The 24491-nt window shown below is 44.4% G+C and overlaps 2 protein-coding genes across 2 annotated transcripts in view; one reads left to right on the top strand and one right to left on the bottom strand.

Moving 5' to 3' along the window:
- The first annotated feature begins 2924 nt into the window (after window positions 1–2924).
- Window positions 2925–6839, top strand: f9a (coagulation factor IXa). Its single transcript, XM_087798900.1, has 8 exons — window positions 2925–2997; window positions 3054–3223; window positions 3276–3300; window positions 3354–3467; window positions 4246–4380; window positions 4434–4702; window positions 4760–4880; window positions 6132–6839. Exons 1-8 carry the CDS (start codon window positions 2934–2936, stop codon window positions 6719–6721), a joined length of 1488 nt encoding a protein of 495 aa, XP_087655026.1. The 5' UTR covers window positions 2925–2933; the 3' UTR covers window positions 6722–6839.
- A 5269-nt stretch (window positions 6840–12108) lies between these two features.
- The window catches only part of mcf2a (MCF.2 cell line derived transforming sequence a), a 59915-nt gene continuing 47532 nt past the window's right edge, over window positions 12109–24491 (bottom strand). The window contains exons 26-30 of the mRNA XM_087799046.1: window positions 23212–23312; window positions 14770–14873; window positions 14342–14454; window positions 13181–13281; window positions 12109–13118 (exon numbers count right to left, since the gene is read on the bottom strand). Coding sequence (XP_087655172.1) covers window positions 13078–13118; window positions 13181–13281; window positions 14342–14454; window positions 14770–14873; window positions 23212–23312 — 460 coding nt within the window. The 3' untranslated portion in view covers window positions 12109–13077. The remainder of the gene's footprint in view (window positions 13119–13180; window positions 13282–14341; window positions 14455–14769; window positions 14874–23211; window positions 23313–24491) is intronic.

Below are 24491 nucleotides of genomic sequence, written 5' to 3'. Positions count from 1 at the left end.
AACAAACACACACTGATGATACAATAGAGTCACACATCATAACAACACACACACACTGATGATACAATAGAGTCACAACAACACACAAATACACACTGATGATACAATAGAGTCACACATCACAACAACACACACACACTGATGATACAATAGAGTCACACATCACAACAACACACACACTGATGATACAATAGAGTCACACATCACAACAACACACACACACTGATGATACAATAGAGTCACACATCACAACAACAAACACACACTGATGATACAATAGAGTCACACATCACAACAACACACACACTGATGATACAATAGAGTTACACATCACAACAACACACACACACTGATAATACAATAGAGTCACACATCACAACAACACACACACACAGTGATGATACAATAGAGTCACACATCACAACAACACACACACACTGATGATACAATAGAGTCACACATCACAACAACAAACACACACTGATGATACAATAGAGTCACACATCACAACAACACACACACACTGATGATACAATAGAGTCACACATCATAACAACACACACACACTGATGATACAATAGAGTCACAACAACACACAAATACACACTGATGATACAATAGAGTCACACATCACAACAACACACACACACTGATGATACAATAGAGTCACACATCACAACAACACACACACTGATGATACAATAGAGTCACACATCACAACAACACACACACTGATGATACAATAGAGTCACACATCACAACAACAAACACACACTGATGATACAATATAGTTACACACCACAACAACACACACACACTGATAATACAATAGAGTCACACATCACAACAACACACACACACAGTGATGATACAATAGAGTCACACATCACAACAACACACACACACTGATGATACAATAGAGTCACACATCACAACAACAAACACACACTGATGATACAATAGAGTCACACATCATAACAACACACACACACTGATGATACAATAGAGTCACAACAACACACAAATACACACTGATGATACAATAGAGTCACACATCACAACAACACACACACACTGATGATACAATAGAGTCACACATCACAACAACACACACACTGATGATACAATAGAGTCACACATCACAACAACACACACACACTGATGATACAATAGAATAAATTGATGACGCACGGTGACAAACCTACATGTTTAACCAATCACAGCAGAGTGGGTGTGGTTATGGTCAACAAGATTTCATCTCCAGAAAAAAGAAAAAGTTTTTTCAGTGGGCGGAGCTTAAGATCATTTTCTAATGTCAATATTTCAATGAAAAGAGAGTTTTGTACAAACACACACTGATGATACAATAGAGTCACACATCACAACAACACACACACTGATGATACAATAGAGTCACACATCACAACAACACACACACACTGATGATACAATAGAGTCACACATCACAACAACACACACACTGATGATACAATAGAGTTACACATCACAACAACACACACACACTGATAATACAATAGAGTCACACATCACAACAACACACACACACAGTGATGATACAATAGAGTCACACATCACAACAACACACACACACTGATGATACAATAGAGTCACACATCACAACAACAAACACACACTGATGATACAATAGAGTCACACATCACAACAACACACACACACTGATGATACAATAGAGTCACACATCACAACAACACACACACACTGATGATACAATAGAGTCACACATCACAACAACACACACACACTGCTGATACAATAGAGTCACACATCACAACAACACACACACACTGATGATACAATAGAGTCACACATCACTACAACACACACACACTGATGATACAATAGAGTCACACATCACAACAACACACACACACTGATGGTACAATAGAGTCACACATCACTACAACACACACACACTGATGATACAATAGAGTCACACATCACAACAACACACACACACTGATGATACAATAGAGTAACACATCACAACAACACACACACACTGATGGTACAATAGGGTCACACATCACAACAACACACACACACAGTGATGATACAATAGAGTCACACATCACAACAACACACACTGATGATACAATAGAGTCACACATCACAACAACACACACTGATGATACAATAGAGTAACACATCACAACAACACACACACTGATGGTACAATAGAGTCACACATCACAACAACACACACACACTGATGGTACAATAGAGTCACATAATAATAATAATAATTGTGAAGATCGCAATGGCAACAAACATAGTAAAAAAAAAATATTATTATTATTATTATTTTGATCCTGATTTTGTTTGATTCTCATATTAAATCATGTTGATGCCGTTGCATCAAATTCAAGTCTGACGTCTGCTGACATCTAGTGGAATAAAAGCAAAGTGCAGCCACAGATGTGGGATCTGATTTTATTCGTCCTGCGATGTTTTGTATATTTAAAACATTTTTATATTGATCTGTATTTTCTAAAAAAAATATGACTTAACTCATCATTCTGAAGATTCAATTATCAATATTATTTATTGTCATTATAAAACGTTTGGAATACACAATAATGGAATTGTATTTATTCATTTTGTTTTTCATATAAGTGTGAACTTTTTTGGATGTACAACATTTAAATACAATGAGGAAACTTTATATATAATAACTTTATATATAATAAAATTCATGACGTTTAAAAGTGTTTATGTGTTTTTTTATTGCACAGCAAATATTACACACAAATCAAAACTCCCGGATGTGTAACACGATGACTCATCAGAGTTTGAATCTTCTCTGGACGAGCATGTGACGTGTTGTGATGTGTAAACAAATGATCTGTACTTTGAGTCCAGGTCATGTCTGACGACCGCTCAGTTCTGTCAGGATGGAAGCGAGTTCGGTTCTGATCCAGTTGGTGTTGGTTTCCTGCTGCTCTCATGGAGTCTCAGGTACTTTGTTTGTGTTGTTGAAGCTTCTGTGGATTCATCTCCGGTTCCTGGTCCAGGATCCGTGTTCCTGTCCGGCCCGGCAGCAAACGTTCTGCTCCAGAGACACAAGCGCTACAACTCGGGCTTCTTCGAGGAGGTGTCTGAGGGCGACCTGGAGAGGGAGTGTGTGGAGGAGGTGTGTGACCTGGAGGAGGCCCGGGAGGTGTTCGAGGACGACCAGCAGACGGTGAGAAGAACCTCCTGGTGTTGTCGTCACTGGAGTAAAACGTGTGTTTCAGATGGAGTTCTGGGCTCGGTACTCAGGTGAGGTCTTAGGTGTCTCCAGGATAGTCCACGATCTCACTCTTGGATTCCAGATGGAGACCAGTGCAAGTCCAGCCCGTGTCTGAACGGAGGTTCCTGCACGGACCACGTTGGATTCTACACTTGTTCCTGCGAGTCTGGCTTCATCGGCAGGAACTGTGACATCAGTGAGTCAGAATCCAAAGATCCTTTTTGTCAGAAGAAGATTCAAAGATTTCAATGAAAATTTCAGCAAATCTGCAACAAGAAAAAGATTTTTTTTTCCAAATGACTATTTGGATCCACAAATATCTTGAAGGATTCTTCACCTGGTAGATCACTTGTCGTTTTACATGAATCGTTGTTTTTAAATCAAAGTACATTGATGTTGACAATGTTCTTTGTAAAGATGTGAGTGTATAAGATAAGATGAGATAAGATAAGATGAGATAAGATAAGATAAGATAAGATAAGATAAGATAAGGAAGATAAATGAATCAAACTAATGGACATGTTTGGCAGAGATCGATTTACACTCAAAAGAATAAAAAGCATTGATTTTCGTATCATACTTTCAGATAGTTTGGTTAATATAGTTGTTTTTCTGCAACCTGGTCTGTTGACAAGTTTTACCCACATGTTGTAAATGAACAAACCTTTATAACAATATTCATTGTTGTCTTTGTTTTTCTTGTGTATATTACGGACCTTCTACTGCCACCTACTGGTCAAATCTGCTAGATTGCAACTGACTAATGACTCATTCAGGAAAAAAACTCCTACTGTTTGTTGTTTCAACAAGAGTCTTTATCTTGTTTGTGAACAAATGCAGTATTTGGCAACGGCGCATCATAGTTTATGGTATTGCAGTTACACTTCTCTGACAGAGGGGGCGCCAGAAACAACTCAACTATTGTCGCTCTAATGCTGTCATTAAGATTCACAAGAAAAATATTTTCCCTACAGTTGTGACGAAAAGATGCGACGTCAACAATGGCGACTGCACACACTTCTGTGAGCCGATGGCAACATTCGGGGCCAAGTGTTCGTGTGCGAGAGGATACACACTGAACAAGGACGGGGTCACCTGTGAGCCCGAAGGTAGCAGCCCAGCCAGGACTCGTCCCACATGTGAGATAACCTTCCATCCCTAGGAGACTTCCCGTGTGGACGGACGGCCCTGGTGGAGGTCAGTCCAGGCCGGTCCAGGTCTCTGCACTTCGAGGGAAACCAAACACAGTCGCACAACTTCACGGCGACTCCTTCTTCACCCACGAATGAGTCGACCAGGGATACGTTCCTCAGGAAACTGTCCACTTGGGTGAAAGGTGTCGGCAAAGGACCGACTGAGGAGTCGCCCGTGAAACCCTTCAGACGTATCGTCGGTGGAGAAGTTGTAACTCCTGGAGAAATCCCGTGGCAGGTGTGCGATGGTTCGTCCAGGTGCGACTCCGGTCACTGACTCGCTCCGACTCGACAGGCGGCGCTGGTGGAACATCCCGGCGGGAGGTTGTTCTGTGGAGCGACGATCCTCGGCGAGCAATGGGTCATCACTGCTGCTCACTGCCTCGAGGAGGTCCATTCTTTCCTGGTCCGAGTGGGTAAGAAACGGTTTCATGAAGGTTTTCAACTCTCAGATCCTCAGCACCTTGGACAACAGGATCTGGGATTATATCGAAACCAGATCCACGAGGAGTGATTCCTGTCCACAGGTTATCATTTTGAAAAACTAGTTATTGCTACAGGCTCTTAATACAACTGTGAAAAAAAACGTTTAAAAAAGGCAACATTTAGCCTGAGGCGGATGTGATGGACCTCTATCTCCTTCTATCTCCTGCAAAGAATGGTTTCAGAAGATGGTCCAGTTAGATGGTTGTCTTTGATACATTAGTCCCTGTTAAGAGACCAAAGGTGTTACCTAGGTGCTGGTCAGCAAGACGGCAGGAGGGAGAAAAGTGACTCACCTTGACTCTCAGAAAGCTAGCTCGGTATATTAGAAGTCTGTGAAGGTTCATCCAAGTTATGGTTATCCAAAGAGCTCCAAAGTGAGACCTCTGGACCGAGTAGAGTTCTTGGAAGAATTCTCACCTCTAATCCAAAAGAAACTGAAGACTCGGATCACAGATGAAACATCTTCCTAATACTCAGTCCAGTTGCCTTACTTAGGAACTCTTTGGGTAAATGAGGAGGACAATGACAATGATCTGGATCTTATAATCCATGCGTTTGTGTCGTTGACACTATTGTAACAGTTTATTTTCATGTCTAAACCAGAAGGATGTGTTTCGCCTGCAGTTCATACTAAACTCTGCAGCCAGAATTCTGAGCCGCTCTAGTAGAAGAACTCACATTTCTCCTTCAAACTCTTCACTGGCTGCTCTAGTAGAAGAACTCACATTTCTCCTTCAAACTCTTCACTGGCTGCTCTAGTAGAAGAACTCACATTTCTCCTTCAAACTCTTCACTGGCTGCTCTAGTAGAAGAACTCACATTTCTCCTTCAAACTCTTCACTGGCTGCTCTAGTAGAAGAACTCACATTTCTCCTTCAAACTCTTCACTGGCTGCTCTAGTAGAAGAACTCACATTTCTCCTTCAAACTCTTCACTGGCTGCCAGTTTCTTTCAGGATCATTTTTAAATTCTGGTTCTTACTTTCAGATCTATTCATGGTCAGACCTTCCATCAGTGATCTGATCCAGCCTTACTTGAAACTCTGATCTCAGAAGGTTAACCTTAAACTAGGTGCTACTATCCATTAGCTGAATCTACCGAGGCTGGTTACCTTCCTGTTCATGTATCATGAGCAACGTTTGCCTCATGAAATGTAAAACAATCCAGCGATCTTCTCGCAGGCGAGCACGACGTCCTCACCCGAGAAGAGACGCAGCAGGATCACGAGGTGATGCAGAAATACATCCACCCGCTGTACAACACCAGCGTCAGCTCGCACAACCACGACATCGCCCTGCTTTATCTCGCCGCTCCCATCGTCTTCTCCGCCACCGTGAGGCCCATTTGTCTGGGTCCCAAGGCCTTCGTGGAGAGGCTGGTCAGGGTGGCGTCCCCCGCCACCGTCAGCGGCTGGGGTCGCACTCGCTTCCTGGGCTTCACCTCCAGAAACCTGCAGAAGGTGGAGGTCCCGTTCACGGACCGGGCGGAGTGCAAGCGCAGCAGCAGCTCCAGAGTGACCCGCTTCATGTTCTGCGCCGGATACTACAACCAGGAGAGGGACGCCTGCCAGGGGGACAGCGGGGGTCCGCACACCAACAGCGTCCACAACACCTGGTTCCTCACCGGGATCGTGAGCTGGGGAGAAGAATGTGCTCGAGAAGGGAAGTACGGCGTCTACACCCGAGTGTCGCTGTACTACCGCTGGATCAAGTACATCATGGGGGTCACGAGACACAGGGTGGTCCTGGTGGAGGACGAGGAGGAGGATTGAACGTGTGATCGACGCTCTTTTCGGTGACGGAATGAAAACTGAACAAATGTTTTTGAAGAGAAAAATAAAGATGAATGTGACTGAAAGAAGATGTGTGACTGAGTGGAAATTGTTCATGTCGGAGACACTAGAGTCAAATAATCAATATACATCTACTATAATTTATGTTCATTTTTGTTTCCGAAACCTTTTTTTTCTGAGACAATTTGATCTGAAAGTTGATTTCTGTGTATTTTAAACACAAACTAAACAATTTTGTCGCCAACAAAAATGTAGTCATTTCTAAAAGGTGGTATTTTTGATCTACTGACTCCTTCAAGAAACATCTGTGTTTGATGATCTACTGACTCCTTCAAGAAACATCTGTGTTTGATGATCTACTGACTCCTTCAAGAAACATCTGTGTTTGATGATCTACTGACTCCTTCAAGAAACATCTGTGTTTGATGATCTACTGACTCCTTCAAGAAACATCTGTGTTTGATGATCTACTGACTCCTTCAAGAAACATCTGTGTTTGATGATCTACTGACTCCTTCAAGAAACGTCTGTGTTTGATGATCTACTGACTCCTTCAAGAAACGTCTGAGTTTGATGATCTACTGACTCCTTTAAGAAACATCTGTGTTTGATGATCTACTGACTCCTTCAAGAAACATCTGTGTTTGATGATCTACTGACTCCTTCAAGAAACATCTGTGTTTGATGATCTACTGACTCCTTCAAGAAACATCTGTGTTTGATGATCTACTGACTCCTTCAAGAAACATCTGTGTTTGATGATCTACTGACTCCTTCAAGAAACATCTGTGTTTGATGATCTACTGACTCCTTCAAGAAACATCTGTGTTTGATGATCTACTGACTCCTTCAAGAAACATCTGTGTTTGATGATCTACTGACTCCTTCAAGAAACATCTGTGTTTGATGATCTACTGACTCCTTCAAGAAACATCTGTTTTTGATGATCTACTGACTCCTTCAAGAAACATCTGTGTTTGATGATCTACTGACACCTTCAAGAATCATCTCTGTGTTTGATGATCTACTGACTCCTTCAAGAAACATCTGTGTTTGATGATCTACTGACTCCTTCAAGAAACATCTGTGTTTGATGATCTACTGACTCCTTCAAGAAACATTTGTGTTTGATGATCTACTGACTCCTTCAAGAAACATCTGTGTTTGATGATCTACTGACTCCTTCAAGAAACATCTGTGTTTGATGATCTACTGACTCCTTCAAGAAACATCTGTGTTTGATGATCTACTGACTCCTTCAAGAAACATCTGTGTTTGATGATCTACTGACTCCTTCAAGAAACATCTGTGTTTGATGATCTACTGACTCCTTCAAGAAACATCTGTGTTTGATGATCTACTGACTCCTTCAAGAAACATCTGTGTTTGATGATCTACTGACTCCTTCAAGAAACATCTGTGTTTGATGATCTACTGACTCCTTCAAGAAACATCTGTGTTTGATGATCTACTGACTCCTTCAAGAAACATCTGTGTTTGATGATCTACTGACTCCTTCAAGAAACATCTGTGTTTGATGATCTACTGACTCCTTCAAGAAACATCTGTGTTTGATGATCTACTGACTCCTTCAAGAAACATCTGTGTTTGATGATCTACTGACTCCTTCAAGAAACATCTCTGTGTTTGATGATCTACTGACTCCTTCAAGAAACATCTGTGTTTGATGATCTACTGACTCCTTCAAGAAACATCTGTGTTTGATGATCTACTGACTCCTTCAAGAAACATCTGTGTTTGATGATCTACTGACTCCTTCAAGAAACATCTGTGTTTGATGATCTACTGACTCCTTCAAGAAACATCTGTGTTTGATGATCTACTGACTCCTTCAAGAAACATCTGTGTTTGATGATCTACTGACTCCTTCAAGAAACATCTGTGTTTGATGATCTACTGACTCCTTCAAGAAACATCTGTTTTTGATGATCTACTGACTCCTTCAAGAAACATCTGTGTTTGATGATCTACTGACACCTTCAAGAATCATCTCTGTGTTTGATGATCTACTGACTCCTTCAAGAAACATCTGTGTTTGATGATCTACTGACTCCTTCAAGAAACATCTGTGTTTGATGATCTACTGACTCCTTCAAGAAACATTTGTGTTTGATGATCTACTGACTCCTTCAAGAAACATCTGTGTTTGATGATCTACTGACTCCTTCAAGAAACATCTGTGTTTGATGATCTACTGACTCCTTCAAGAAACATCTGTGTTTGATGATCTACTGACTCCTTCAAGAAACATCTGTGTTTGATGATCTACTGACTCCTTCAAGAAACATCTGTGTTTGATGATCTACTGACTCCTTCAAGAAACATCTGTGTTTGATGATCTACTGACTCCTTCAAGAAACATGTGTGTTTGATGATCTACTGACTCCTTCAAGAAACATCTGTGTTTGATGATCTACTGACTCCTTCAAGAAACATCTGTGTTTGATGATCTACTGACTCCTTCAAGAAACATTTGTGTTTGATGATCTACTGACTCCTTCAAGAAACATCTGTGTTTGATGATCTACTGACTCCTTCAAGAAACATCTGTGTTTGATGATCTACTGACTCCTTCAAGAAACATCTGTGTTTGATGATCTACTGACTCCTTCAAGAAACATCTGTGTTTGATGATCTACTGACTCCTTCAAGAAACATCTGTGTTTGATGATCTACTGACTCCTTCAAGAAACATCTGTGTTTGATGATCTACTGACTCCTTCAAGAAACATCTGTGTTTGATGATCTACTGACTCCTTCAAGAAACATCTGTGTTTGATGATCTACTGACTCCTTCAAGAAACATCTGTGTTTGATGATCTACTGACTCCTTCAAGAAACATCTGTGTTTGATGATCTACTGACTCCTTCAAGAAACATCTGTGTTTGATGATCTACTGACTCCTTCAAGAAACATCTGTGTTTGATGATCTACTGACTCCTTCAAGAAACATCTGTGTTTGATGATCTACTGACTCCTTCAAGAAACATCTCTGTGTTTGATGATCTACTGACTCCTTCAAGAAACATCTGTGTTTGATGATCTACTGACTCCTTCAAGAAACATCTGTGTTTGATGATCTACTGACTCCTTCAAGAAACATCTGTGTTTGATGATCTACTGACTCCTTCAAGAAACATCTGTGTTTGATGATCTACTGACTCCTTCAAGAAACATCTGTGTTTGATGATCTACTGACTCCTTCAAGAAACATCTGTGTTTGATGATCTACTGACTCCTTCAAGAAACATCTGTGTTTGATGATCTACTGACTCCTTCAAGAAACATCTGTTTTTGATGATCTACTGACTCCTTCAAGAAACATCTGTGTTTGATGATCTACTGACACCTTCAAGAATCATCTCTGTGTTTGATGATCTACTGACTCCTTCAAGAAACATCTGTGTTTGATGATCTACTGACTCCTTCAAGAAACATCTGTGTTTGATGATCTACTGACTCCTTCAAGAAACATTTGTGTTTGATGATCTACTGACTCCTTCAAGAAACATCTGTGTTTGATGATCTACTGACTCCTTCAAGAAACATCTGTGTTTGATGATCTACTGACTCCTTCAAGAAACATCTGTGTTTGATGATCTACTGACTCCTTCAAGAAACATCTGTGTTTGATGATCTACTGACTCCTTCAAGAAACATCTGTGTTTGATGATCTACTGACTCCTTCAAGAAACATCTGTGTTTGATGATCTACTGACTCCTTCAAGAAACATGTGTGTTTGATGATCTACTGACTCCTTCAAGAAACATCTGTGTTTGATGATCTACTGACTCCTTCAAGAAACATCTGTGTTTGATGATCTACTGACTCCTTCAAGAAACATTTGTGTTTGATGGTGTGTCACATGGTGTATAGTTTTGTTGTTTAAGTGCTTCGTGAACCTGGTCTGGAAACATCTTTAAAATATAAATGACTTACAACAGCAATAAATCAATCCTATCTTAATCTAATTGATCAAATGCTTCTGACTATAATTAGAGATTTTAAACCTCATGACTGATCAAAGAATCACACGAACACACAAGTACAATAAATAGTTTCTTTAATTTACAAAACACTCTTCGAATAAAGCTGTTATGAACAAGTGCAAAGTACATGCAGTTTTAAAAAAGAAACCCTTCAGGACAATAACGACATGATTCAAGCCTCGATTTTGACTTTCTCTGCAGAAAATCTGTGCAAACGTCGCAGCATTTGGGATTAAACGTGTAGCATAGAGAGAGTTTTGCATAATCCAAGACGTCCAGGGGCGCGAACGCCACGTTTCTTCTTCTTCTTACGGAGACAAACCTCGCCAGGAAAAATAAATAAATGAACACAAAAGGAAGATGTAGCGTGAAGTGGCCCCTGCTGCTGCTGCTCCACACATCTCCACACATCTCCACACATCTCCACACATCTCCACACATCTCCACACATCTCCACACATCTCCACACATCTCCACACATCTCCACATCAAAGAGCGAATCAAAGGCAGATCTTCCTCCATCTGACATAAGCATGTGATCAATATTTCAGTAAGTGTTCGCTCGCTGCCGCGCTTCATGTCGGCACGACCGGGATCTCCAGCGAGATTCACCGAGCGGTGATAGAGAAACCATCGGTGACGGAGGGACCGGACCTCCATCTGTGAGGCCAGAACCTCCTCAAGTACCTTCGGCTCGTACCAGAGAGAACACAAGTCACCTGGTCACCTGGTCATCTGGTCACTTGGTCACCTGGTCACCTGGTCACCTGGTCACCTGGTCACCTGGTCACCTGGTCACCTGGTCACCAGCTACATCAGGTGCTACAGTCACTTTGAAGGATGAGTTGATCTCTCGCTGCACCGAACCAACCGCACCAAGAGAAGAAAACCATTCATTGTTCCATCGCTAATTCTTCATCCGGGTCGTCTATCCCAGCTACCTCGGGTGAGAGACGGGGGGACACCCTGGACATTTCACAAAAAGACACACAACCATTCACACACTCACCCACTGACAGTTCAGAGTTTGCGATTAAACTCTGTTTGTTGTTGGACAGTGGGAGGAAACCAGAGTACCAGGAGTAAACAAACACAACAAACAAACCCATGACCTTCTCTCGGTCGTGCGACTGAACCACGTTTACAATGTTTGTGTTTTCAAGATGTTCCGTCGTTTTATTTTCTGATGTTTGAATCCTAACCAGCGCGAGTCTCGAACCCATGGTCGATTCAAAGATTCCCTCATGGAAGGACTTTTTAAAGACAGGAAGTGAAACTTTTCCTGGTCGTGAACCTTTTCAGGAGAATTTAACTTTTTTTTTAAACTTTTTCTGTAGATTTGATGAGCCTCAGACACACTCACTTACGTTTAAGATAAACACAAATTAAACACATTTGGTTGATATAAATCATCAACATTTGAAAGTTGATCCAGGAATGTTTAATATTTCTTAACTTAAATACAATCAAACAAACCTCGAGGTGTTATTGGTTAAAACCATGTGTTTAACTGGTTCAAAGTATTTTTTATCATTTCTTTAATAAGAAAAGTTGTCTTTTTTTTTCTTGAGAAGCTAAATATTCAGAAGGAAATCAGTCAAATAATTATTTCTTATTTCATGTTCAAATAATTACCTAATATTTGCTGCTTGAAGATGTTCTTGTTTTTAATAACTAAGTTTAAGATAAGTTTGTATTTGTGTTAAACTGGAACTTTTGAAACAACACTTGAGCTCATTTCTTGGGTAAACTTTTCCCAATTAAAACTGATTTAATCTAACTTTCTCTATTTCTTGCCTAAATTTAGCATCTGATACAAATGTTGTTATTTTTAAGATACAAACCAAAAAGAACCTATTTTTATTTGCTGATGTGAGAAATAAAGTTTTAGTTTGTGTTTCGCGTCCTTCGATCGTCCAGATGAGTCGTGACCTTTGAACCTTGAAATATCTTCAGACACACGAAGAGAATAAAACTCTCTTCAGACACGAGAGTCTCTTTAACGTCTTCAACGATGAGCGTCTTTGACTCGATCATGAAAATGTTTTCAGCGACAGACGAAAAGGCATCTTGGTTTGGCATCTCTTGGCATCTGAACTCTGGACTGTAGGAAAATATAAATACGTTAAAATGTTTCCTTCTTGAAGAACTGAAGCAGGTTTGAATCCACGGACGCTGAAGTTCTGATCGTCCATAAGTTCTCGCTTCGCTGTGAAGAAACGACGCGTCGAGGTTCAGATCACGAGTCTCTTCGGCGAGACCGACAGCAGGGGGCAGTGACGAGCAAATATTCCTCTTTCATCCTCTGTTTCTTTTCTCTTCCTCACGGTGAACTGAGTTTCCTCGGCTTCATCATCGCTGCGTCTGTTGGGATGAATCACAGTTTAACGACATGTGAAAATAAAACATTCGCTCATTGTTTTTACCTCCGAGTCTAGAATCCTCGTGACTGCTGCCCCCTAGTGTCGACCACAGGGAAGCAGCCGCCATGACGCCTTCTTGTTGTCGAGTCACATTCTTCACGAGCCTGAGAACAAACATTACTCTTATTGTTGTTGTATTGTAGTTCTGTAGTAGTACTAGTACAAGTAGATGTAGTAGTGATAGTAATATAAGCACTAGTTATAGTATTAATAGGGGCAATAGTAGTAGCAGTAGTAAAAAAGTAATAGTATTAATAAAAATAGTCCTAGTAGTTGTAGTAGTAATTGAAGTAGTACTAGTAATATAAAAAGTGGTCGCAGTAGTTGTAGCAATAATGAAAATAATAATAAAGTAATAATATGAGTAGTTATAGTTGTTGCAGTAGTATTGAGTAGTACTAACAGTATAAAAAATAGTCGTAATAGTAATAGAAGTCATAGCACTATAAGGAGTAGTTCACGTAATATAAGAAATGTTCATAGTAGTTGTAGTAGTAGTTGAAGTAGTATTACTGATATAAGAAGTAGTTGTAATACCGACAGAAGTATTAGCAGAAATATAATAATTAGTAAAAGTAATAGCTATTTTAGTCGTAGTATTAATAATGGGAGTAATAGAAGTGGTACTAGTATTATTAGAGAAGTAGTAGTAATAGTAATAGAAGTAGTAATTAAAGTGCTAATATAAGTAACACTAGCAATTTAAGAAGTGGCTGTAGTTATTACTATTAATAATACTAGTCATTAAAGAAATAATATTAGAAGTAGCTGTAATAGAAGTAGAAGTAATTTAAGAAGTATTTGTATTAACAGCAGTAGTTGGGGTAGTATTACTAGAAGTACCAAAAAAGAAGTAATAGAAGCTGTACAACTATTCATAGAAGAAGTAGTAGTAGTAATTGTAATATAAGTAGTACTAGTATTAATAGAAATAGTAATAATATTAGCAGTATTCATCGTAGTATTAACAGAAGTGATAGTAGAAATACTAAGTAAAGACAAATAATAACTTACTAACTAATAACACAGTAATAATATTAACAGCAATATTATTATTTCTACAACCATTAACTTTACGATAATCGACTAAAGTCATAGAAATATTTCACTTAAACGACAACATTGTAGAAAAAAAGAAAGTTATAAATGAAATCATGAGCTCACCAGCACCCCCTGCTGTCCTGACGCTGCAACTGCAGCAGGTCTCCACACTTGACGGTGAAGCTCTTTGGTCCATTAGGAGGAGAATCAGCAGCAGCTTTGTATCTTCCTGGAGACTGAAGAGAAGATACTGATGTTGGTCTTTAAACACTGATGTTGGTCTTTAAACACTGATGTTCGTCTTCAAACACTGATGTTCGTCTTCAAACACTGATGTTCGTCTTCAAACACTGATGTTGGTCTTCAAACACTGATGTTCATCTTCAAACAGTGATGTTCATCTTCAAACACTGATGTTCATCTTCAAACACTGATGTTCATCTTCAAACAGTGATGTTCATCTTCAAACACTGAGTCAGTGAAACTAGTTTTCTTCACAGTAACAAGTATATATAATGAAAACACTCGTATAATTGTGTCTCTGCTCGTACCAAGGCTGCTTCTCCTCGAGGGCTGGATTGGAACAGGTCCGGACACTCAGACCACTCGTCCAGAGCAGGACAGTCGTCCAGCGACTGATGAGCTCCAGGCCAGCCTGAGGAAGCCAGAGTCACGGATCAGTCACGAGTGTGTCGTTGTGTTGTCGTTGTTTTGTTGTTGTGTAGTTGTGTTGTTGTTGTGTTGTGGGTGTGTGTAGTTGTGTTGTGGGTGTGTGTAGTTGTGTTGTAGTAGTGTTGTCGTGTTGTCGTTGTGTTGTGGAGGTGTGTCGCCTGACACACTCCTGCGACTGTGTGGGTGTGAGGGCTTAGTTGTGTTGTTGTTGTGTTGTTGTGTAGCCTGACGCACTCCTGCGACTGTGCGGGTGTGAGGGCGAGTGTGTCGTTGTGTTGTAGTTGTGTTGTTGTTGTGTGTAGCCTGACGCACTCCTGCAGCTGTGCGGGTGTGAGGGCGAGTGTGTCGTTGTGTTGTGTAGTTGTGTGGTTGTGTTGTAGTTGTGTTGTTGTTGTGTGTAGCCTGACGCACTCCTGCGACTGTGCGGCTGTGAGGGCGAGTGTGTCGTTGTGTTGTGTAGTTGTGTGGTTGTGTTGTTGTACTGTAGTTGTGTTGTAGTTGTGTTGTAGTTGTGTTGTTGTGTGTAGCCTGACGCACTCCTGCGACTGTGCGGCTGTGAGGGCGAGTGTGTCGTTGTGTTGTTGTTGTGTGTAGCCTGACGCACTCCTGCGACTGTGTGGGTGTGAGGGCTTAGTTGTGTTGTTGTTGTGTTGTTGTGTAGCCTGACGCACTCCTGCGACTGTGCGGGTGTGAGGGCGAGTGTGTCGTTGTGTTGTAGTTGTGTTGTTGTTGTGTGTAGCCTGACGCACTCCTGCAGCTGTGCGGGTGTGAGGGCGAGTGTGTCGTTGTGTTGTGTAGTTGTGTGGTTGTGTTGTAGTTGTGTTGTTGTTGTGTGTAGCCTGACGCACTCCTGCGACTGTGCGGCTGTGAGGGCGAGTGTGTCGTTGTGTTGTGTAGTTGTGTGGTTGTGTTGTTGTACTGTAGTTGTGTTGTAGTTGTGTTGTAGTTGTGTTGTTGTGTGTAGCCTGATGCACTCCTGCGACTGTGCGGCTGTGCGGGCGAGTGTGTCGTTGTGTTGTTGTTGTGTGTAGCCTGACGCACTCCTGCGACTGTGCGGCTGTGAGGGCGAGTGTGTCGTTGTGTAGTTGTGTTGTTGTTGTGTGTAGCCTGACGCACTCCTGCGACTGTGCGGCTGTGAGGGCGAGTGTGTCGTTGTTGTGTGTAGCCTGACGCACTCCTGCGACTGTGCGGCTGTGAGGGCGAGTGTGTCGTTGTGTTGTGTTGTTGTGTTGTTGTTGTGTGTCGCCTGACGCACTCCTGCGACTGTGCGGCTGTGAGGGCGAGTGTGTCGTTGTGTTGTGTAGTTGTGTGGTTGTGTTGTTGTACTGTAGTTGTGTTGTAGTTGTGTTGTTGTGTGTAGCCTGACGCACTCCTGCGACTGTGCGGCTGTGACGCCGAGTGTGTTGTTGTGTTGTTGTTGTGTGTAGCCTGACGCACTCCTGCGACTGTGCGGTTGTGAGGGCGAGTGTGTCGTTGTGTAGTTGTGTTGTTGTTGTGTGTAGCCTGACGCACTCCTGCGACTGTGCGGCTGTGAGGGCGAGTGTGTTGTTGTGTTGTTGTTGTGTGTCGCCTGACGCACTCCTGCGACTGTGCGGCTGTGAGGGCGAGTGTGTTGTTGTGTTGTTGTTGTGTGTAGCCTGATGCACTCCTGCGACTGTGCGGCTGTGAGGGCGAGTGTGTCGTTGTGTTGTGTAGTTGTGTTGTTGTGTGTAGCCTGACGCACTCCTGCGACTGTGCGGCTGTGAGGGCGAGTGTGTCGTTGTGTTGTGTAGTTGTGTTGTTGTGTGTAGCCTGACGCACTCCTGCGACTGTGCGGCTGTGAGGGCGAGTGTGTCGTTGTGTTGTGTAGTTGTGTTGTTGTGTGTAGCCTGACGCACTCCTGCGACTGTGCGGCTGTGAGGGCGAGTGTGTCGTTGTGTTGTGTAGTTGTGTTGTTGTTGTGTGTCGCCTGACGCACTCCTGCGACTGTGCGGCTGTGAGGGCGAGTGTGTCGTTGTGTTGTGTAGTTGTGTTGTTGTTGTGTGTAGCCTGACGCACTCCTGCGACTGTGCGGCTGTGAGGGCGAGTGTGTCGTTGTGTTGTGTAGTTGTGTTGTTGTGTGTCGCCTGACGCACTCCTGCGACTGTGCGGCTGTGAGGGCGAGTGTGTCGTTGTGTTGTGTAGTTGTGTTGTTGTGTGTAGCCTGACGCACTCCTGCGACTGTGCGGCTGTGAGAGCGAGTGTGTCGTTGTGTTGTTGTGTGTCGCCTGACGCACTCCTGCGACTGTGCGGCTGTGAGGGCGAGTGTGTCGTTGTGTTGTGTAGTTGTGTTGTTGTTGTGTGTAGCCTGACGCACTCCTGCGACTGTGCGGCTGTGAGGGCGAGTGTGTCGTTGTGTTGTGTAGTTGTGTTGTTGTGTGTCGCCTGACGCACTCCTGCGACTGTGCGGCTGTGAGGGCGAGTGTGTCGTTGTGTTGTGTAGTTGTGTTGTTGTGTGTAGCCTGACGCACTCCTGCGACTGTGCGGCTGTGAGAGAGAGTGTGTCGTTGTGTTGTGTAGTTGTGTTGTTGTGTGTCGCCTGACGCACTCCTGCGACTGTGCGGCTGTGAGGGCGAGTGTGTCGTTGTGTTGTGTAGTTGTGTTGTTGTTGTGTGTAGCCTGACGCACTCCTGCGACTGTGCGGCTGTGAGGGCGAGTGTGTCGTTGTGTTGTGTAGTTGTGTGGTTGTGTTGTAGTTGTGTTGTTGTTGTGTGTAGCCTGACGCACTCCTGCGACTGTGCGGCTGTGAGGGCGAGTGTGTCGTTGTGTTGTGTAGTTGTGTGGTTGTGTTGTTGTACTGTAGTTGTGTTGTAGTTGTGTTGTAGTTGTGTTGTTGTGTGTAGCCTGATGCACTCCTGCGACTGTGCGGCTGTGAGGGCGAGTGTGTCGTTGTGTTGTTGTTGTGTGTAGCCTGACGCACTCCTGCGACTGTGCGGCTGTGAGGGCGAGTGTGTCGTTGTGTAGTTGTGTTGTTGTTGTGTGTAGCCTGACGCACTCCTGCGACTGTGCGGCTGTGAGGGCGAGTGTGTCGTTGTTGTGTGTAGCCTGACGCACTCCTGCGACTGTGCGGCTGTGAGGGCGAGTGTGTCGTTGTGTTGTGTTGTTGTGTTGTTGTTGTGTGTCGCCTGACGCACTCCTGCGACTGTGCGGCTGTGAGGGCGAGTGTGTCGTTGTGTTGTGTAGTTGTGTGGTTGTGTTGTTGTACTGTAGTTGTGTTGTAGTTGTGTTGTTGTGTGTAGCCTGACGCACTCCTGCGACTGTGCGGCTGTGAGGGCGAGTGTGTTGTTGTGTTGTTGTTGTGTGTAGCCTGACGCACTCCTGCGACTGTGCGGTTGTGAGGGCAAGTGTGTCGTTGTGTAGTTGTGTTGTTGTTGTGTGTAGCCTGACGCACTCCTGCGACTGTGCGGCTGTGAGGGCGAGTGTGTTGTTGTGTTGTTGTTGTGTGTCGCCTGACGCACTCCTGCGACTGTGCGGCTGTGAGGGCGAGTGTGTTGTTGTGTTGTTGTTGTGTGTAGCCTGATGCACTCCTGCGACTGTGCGGCTGTGAGGGCGAGTGTGTCGTTGTGTTGTGTAGTTGTGTTGTTGTGTGTAGCCTGACGCACTCCTGCGACTGTGCGGCTGTGAGGGCGAGTGTGTCGTTGTGTTGTGTAGTTGTGTTGTTGTGTGTAGCCTGACGCACTCCTGCGACTGTGCGGCTGTGAGGGCGAGTGTGTCGTTGTGTTGTGTAGTTGTGTTGTTGTGTGTAGCCTGACGCACTCCTGCGACTGTGCGGCTGTGAGGGCGAGTGTGTCGTTGTGTTGTGTAGTTGTGTTGTTGTTGTGTGTCGCCTGACGCACTCCTGCGACTGTGCGGCTGTGAGGGCGAGTGTGTCGTTGTGTTGTGTAGTTGTGTTGTTGTTGTGTGTAGCCTGACGCACTCCTGCGACTGTGCGGCTGTGAGGGCGAGTGTGTCGTTGTGTTGTGTAGTTGTGTTGTTGTGTGTCGCCTGACGCACTCCTGCGACTGTGCGGCTGTGAGGGCGAGTGTGTCGTTGTGTTGTGTAGTTGTGTTGTTGTGTGTAGCCTGACGCACTCCTGCGACTGTGCGGCTGTGAGAGCGAGTGTGTCGTTGTGTTGTTGTGTGTCGCCTGACGCACTCCTGCGACTGTGCGGCTGTGAGGGCGAGTGTGTCGTTGTGTTGTGTAGTTGTGTTGTTGTTGTGTGTAGCCTGACGCACTCCTGCGACTGTGCGGCTGTGAGGGCGAGTGTGTCGTTGTGTTGTGTAGTTGTGTTGTTGTGTGTCGCCTGACGCACTCCTGCGACTGTGCGGCTGTGAGGGCGAGTGTGTCGTTGTGTTGTGTAGTTGTGTTGTTGTGTGTAGCCTGACGCACTCCTGCGACTGTGCGGCTGTGAGAGAGAGTGTGTCGTTGTGTTGTGTAGTTGTGTTGTTGTGTGTCGCCTGACGCACTCCTGCGACTGTGCGGCTGTGAGGGCGAGTGTGTCGTTGTGTTGTGTAGTTGTGTTGTTGTTGTGTGTAGCCTGACGCACTCCTGCGACTGTGCGGCTGTGAGGGCGAGTGTGTCGTTGTGTTGTGTAGTTGTGTTGTTGTGTGTCGCCTGACGCACTCCTGCGACTGTGCGGCTGTGAGGGCGAGTGTGTCGTTGTGTTGTGTAGTTGTGTTGTTGTGTGTAGCCTGACGCACTCCTGCGACTGTGCGGCTGTGAGAGCGAGTGTGTCGTTGTGTTGTGTAGTTGTGTTGTTGTGTGTCGCCTGACGCACTCCTGCGACTGTGCGGCTGTGAGGGCGAGTGTGTCGTTGTGTTGTGTAGTTGTGTTGTTGTGTGTCGCCTGACGCACTCCTGCGACTGTGGGGCTGTGAGGGCGAGTGTGTCGTTGTGTTGTGTAGTTGTGTTGTTGTGTGTAGCCTGACGCACTCCTGCGACTGTGCGGCTGTGAGAGAGAGTGTGTCGTTGTGTTGTGTAGTTGTGTTGTTGTGTGTCGCCTGACGCACTCCTGCGACTGTGCGGCTGTGAGGGCGAGTGTGTCGTTGTGTTGTGTAGTTGTGTTGTTGTTGTGTGTAGCCTGACGCACTCCTGCGACTGTGCGGCTGTGAGGGCGAGTGTGTCGTTGTGTTGTGTAGTTGTGTTGTTGTGTGTCGCCTGACGCACTCCTGCGACTGTGCGGCTGTGAGGGCGAGTGTGTCGTTGTGTTGTGTAGTTGTGTTGTTGTTGTGTGTAGCCTGACGCACTCCTGCGACTGTGCGGCTGTGAGGGCGAGTGTGTCGTTGTGTTGTGTAGTTGTGTTGTTGTGTGTCGCCTGACGCACTCCTGCGACTGTGCGGCTGTGAGGGCGAGTGTGTCGTTGTGTTGTGTAGTTGTGTTGTTGTGTGTAGCCTGACGCACTCCTGCGACTGTGCGGCTGTGAGAGCGAGTGTGTCGTTGTGTTGTGTAGTTGTGTTGTTGTGTGTCGCCTGACGCACTCCTGCGACTGTGCGGCTGTGAGGGCGAGTGTGTCGTTGTGTTGTGTAGTTGTGTTGTTGTGTGTCGCCTGACGCACTCCTGCGACTGTGCGGCTGTGAGGGCGAGTGTGTCGTTGTGTTGTGTAGTTGTGTTGTTGTGTGTAGCCTGACGCACTCCTGCGACTGTGCGGCTGTGAGAGAGAGTGTGTCGTTGTGTTGTGTAGTTGTGTTGTTGTGTGTCGCCTGACGCACTCCTGCGACTGTGCGGCTGTGAGGGCGAGTGTGTCGTTGTGTTGTGTAGTTGTGTTGTTGTTGTGTGTAGCCTGACGCACTCCTGCGACTGTGCGGCTGTGAGGGCGAGTGTGTCGTTGTGTTGTGTAGTTGTGTTGTTGTTGTGTGTAGCCTGACGCACTCCTGCGACTGTGCGGCTGTGAGGGCGAGTGTGTCGTTGTGTTGTGTAGTTGTGTTGTTGTGTGTCGCCTGACGCACTCCTGCGACTGTGCGGCTGTGAGGGCGAGTGTGTCGTTGTGTTGTGTAGTTGTGTTGTTGTGTGTAGCCTGACGCACTCCTGCGACTGTGCGGCTGTGAGAGCGAGTGTGTCGTTGTGTTGTTGTGTGTCGCCTGACGCACTCCTGCGACTGTGCGGCTGTGAGGGCGAGTGTGTCGTTGTGTTGTGTAGTTGTGTTGTTGTTGTGTGTAGCCTGACGCACTCCTGCGACTGTGCGGCTGTGAGGGCGAGTGTGTCGTTGTGTTGTGTAGTTGTGTTGTTGTGTGTCGCCTGACGCACTCCTGCGACTGTGCGGCTGTGAGGGCGAGTGTGTCGTTGTGTTGTGTAGTTGTGTTGTTGTGTGTCGCCTGACGCACTCCTGCGACTGTGCGGCTGTGAGGGCGAGTGTGTCGTTGTGTTGTGTAGTTGTGTTGTTGTTGTGTGTAGCCTGACGCACTCCTGCGACTGTGCGGCTGTGAGGGCGAGTGTGTCGTTGTGTTGTGTAGTTGTGTTGTTGTTGTGTGTAGCCTGACGCACTCCTGCGACTGTGCGGCTGTGAGGGCGAGTGTGTCGTTGTGTTGTGTAGTTGTGTTGTTGTGTGTCGCCTGACGCACTCCTGCGACTGTGCGGCTGTGAGGGCGAGTGTGTCGTTGTGTTGTGTAGTTGTGTTGTTGTGTGTAGCCTGACGCACTCCTGCGACTGTGCGGCTGTGAGAGCGAGTGTGTCGTTGTGTTGTTGTGTGTCGCCTGACGCACTCCTGCGACTGTGCGGCTGTGAGGGCGAGTGTGTCGTTGTGTTGTGTAGTTGTGTTGTTGTTGTGTGTAGCCTGACGCACTCCTGCGACTGTGCGGCTGTGAGGGCGAGTGTGTCGTTGTGTTGTGTAGTTGTGTTGTTGTGTGTCGCCTGACGCACTCCTGCGACTGTGTGGCTGTGAGGGCGAGTGTGTCGTTGTGTTGTGTAGTTGTGTTGTTGTGTGTAGCCTGACGCACTGCTGCGACTGTGCGGCTGTGAGAGAGAGTGTGTCGTTGTGTTGTGTAGTTGTGTTGTTGTGTGTCGCCTGACGCACTCCTGCGACTGTGCGGCTGTGAGGGCGAGTGTGTCGTTGTGTTGTGTAGTTGTGTTGTTGTTGTGTGTAGCCTGACGCACTCCTGCGACTGTGCGGCTGTGAGGGCGAGTGTGTCGTTGTGTTGTGTAGTTGTGTTGTTGTGTGTCGCCTGACGCACTCCTGCGACTGTGCGGCTGTGAGGGCGAGTGTGTCGTTGTGTTGTGTAGTTGTGTTGTTGTGTGTAGCCTGACGCACTCCTGCGACTGTGCGGCTGTGAGAGCGAGTGTGTCGTTGTGTTGTGTAGTTGTGTTGTTGTGTGTCGCCTGACGCACTCCTGCGACTGTGCGGCTGTGAGGGCGAGTGTGTCGTTGTGTTGTGTAGTTGTGTTGTTGTGTGTCGCCTGACGCACTCCTGCGACTGTGCGGCTGTGAGGGCGAGTGTGTCGTTGTGTTGTGTAGTTGTGTTGTTGTGTGTAGCCTGACGCACTCCTGCGACTGTGCGGCTGTGAGAGAGAGTGTGTCGTTGTGTTGTGTAGTTGTGTTGTTGTGTGTCGCCTGACGCACTCCTGCGACTGTGCGGCTGTGAAGGCGAGTGTGTCGTTGTGTTGTGTAGTTGTGTTGTTGTTGTGTGTAGCCTGACGCACTCCTGCGACTGTGCGGCTGTGAGGGCGAGTGTGTCGTTGTGTTGTGTAGTTGTGTTGTTGTGTGTCGCCTGACGCACTCCTGCGACTGTGCGGCTGTGAGGGCGAGTGTGTCGTTGTGTTGTGTAGTTGTGTTGTTGTGTGTAGCCTGACGCACTCCTGCGACTGTGCGGCTGTGAGAGCGAGTGTGTCGTTGTGTTGTGTAGTTGTGTTGTTGTGTGTCGCCTGACGCACTCCTGCGACTGTGCGGCTGTGAGAGAGAGTGTGTCGTTGTGTTGTGTAGTTGTGTTGTTGTGTGTCGCCTGACGCACTCCTGCGACTGTGCGGCTGTGAGGGCGAGTGTGTCGTTGTGTTGTGTAGTTGTGTTGTTGTTGTGCGTAGCCTGACGCACTCCTGCGACTGTGCGGCTGTGAGGGCGAGTGTGTCGTTGTGTTGTGTAGTTGTGTTGTTGTTGTGTGTAGCCTGACGCACTCCTGCGACTGTGCGGCTGTGAGGGCGAGTGTGTCGTTGTGTTGTGTAGTTGTGTTGTTGTGTGTCGCCTGACGCACTCCTGCGACTGTGCGGCTGTGAGGGCGAGTGTGTCGTTGTGTTGTGTAGTTGTGTTGTTGTGTGTCGCCTGACGCACTCCTGCGACTGTGCGGCTGTGAGGGCGAGTGTGTCGTTGTGTAGTTGTGTTGTTGTGTGTAGCCTGACGCACTCCTGCGACTGTGCGGCTGTGAGGGCGAGTGTGTCTGCGGGTCAGGACTGCTCCTCCCCGACCCCGTGTCCTCTGAGCTCACCGACGCCCTCTGCTGCTGACTGGTGGAAACACATGCAAATCAACAAATCATTATTTTTAAAAAGTAACATTTTCTTGTCTTTAGATTTTAATAAAATAAAAAGCCAGACATGATCAGCCGTTCAAACTCTCAGTAAAAGGAAGTTTGCCTCGTGGATGACGATGAGGAACTTTTGCTGCTGGAAAATATCAATATTTTTGTTTATTGATGAATGAAAATGTGTATCAGTGTCAACAGAATATTATTGTTATTATTATTATTATTATTAAATATTGTTATTATTATATTTATTTATTATTGATTTAATTTCAAATGTACAAACTTTTATAACATACTATGAGTTTTGTTTTTACATAGATTTCAATTGTGTACTTATTAAAAGGTTGAACTTGTTTGTATTTAAATATTTTATTTAATAATTGATGCATTAAAACCTCGTTAAAGAAGAACTTGTTTTTTATATTTTTCAATTATTGATATTTCTTTTAATTCATTTTATTTATTCGTTTTTTCTATTTGGAAAAAAATATTGTTTTGATTCCATCATTAAACATGTTTAAATAAATACATTAATTAATTAATTATAAATAAATAATTCATGTTTAAATAAATACATTAATTCATTCATTATAAATAAATAATTCATGTTTAAATAAATACATTAATTCATTCATTATAAATAAATAATAAATGTTTTAATGAATACATTCATTTATTAATAATAAATGAATAATAAAAGTTTTAATAAATACAATAGTTCATTCATTATAAATAAATAATAAATGCTGTAATAAAAACATTACTTTATTATAAATAAATAATAAATGGTTAAAAAAAAAACATTTGAAAAAATAATAATAATAATAATAAAAGTTTTCACGTTTAAAATAAATAAGTTAAATTCAATGAGAATATTGTGTTAATATTGTGTACTTTCGTTATCGTCTGGTAAAAAATATGAAATATAAGTTTTTTGTTTTTGATAGAAAAACTTAAACATATATATTTTTAACTTATTTAAAAAATAAACATCATGATAATTTACTTAAAAAATGTTACAAAAGTGTTGTTTGTGACAAAAATGATGGATCAACCGAAGCATGTTTTCGTCTCTCATGCATATGATGGTCATGTATGTTCTAAGAATGAACAGCCAGGCTTGAGCCCCGGGTCGGGGGTCATGCGGGGGTCAAGGTGG

This window comes from Callionymus lyra, chromosome 9 (genome assembly GCF_982586985.1).
Source record: "Callionymus lyra chromosome 9, fCalLyr1.hap1.1, whole genome shotgun sequence".
NCBI classification, from domain to species: domain Eukaryota; kingdom Metazoa; phylum Chordata; class Actinopteri; order Syngnathiformes; family Callionymidae; genus Callionymus; species Callionymus lyra.
Note: the sequence above shows the minus strand (reverse complement) of the source record. Positions and strands in the feature narration are given on the sequence as shown.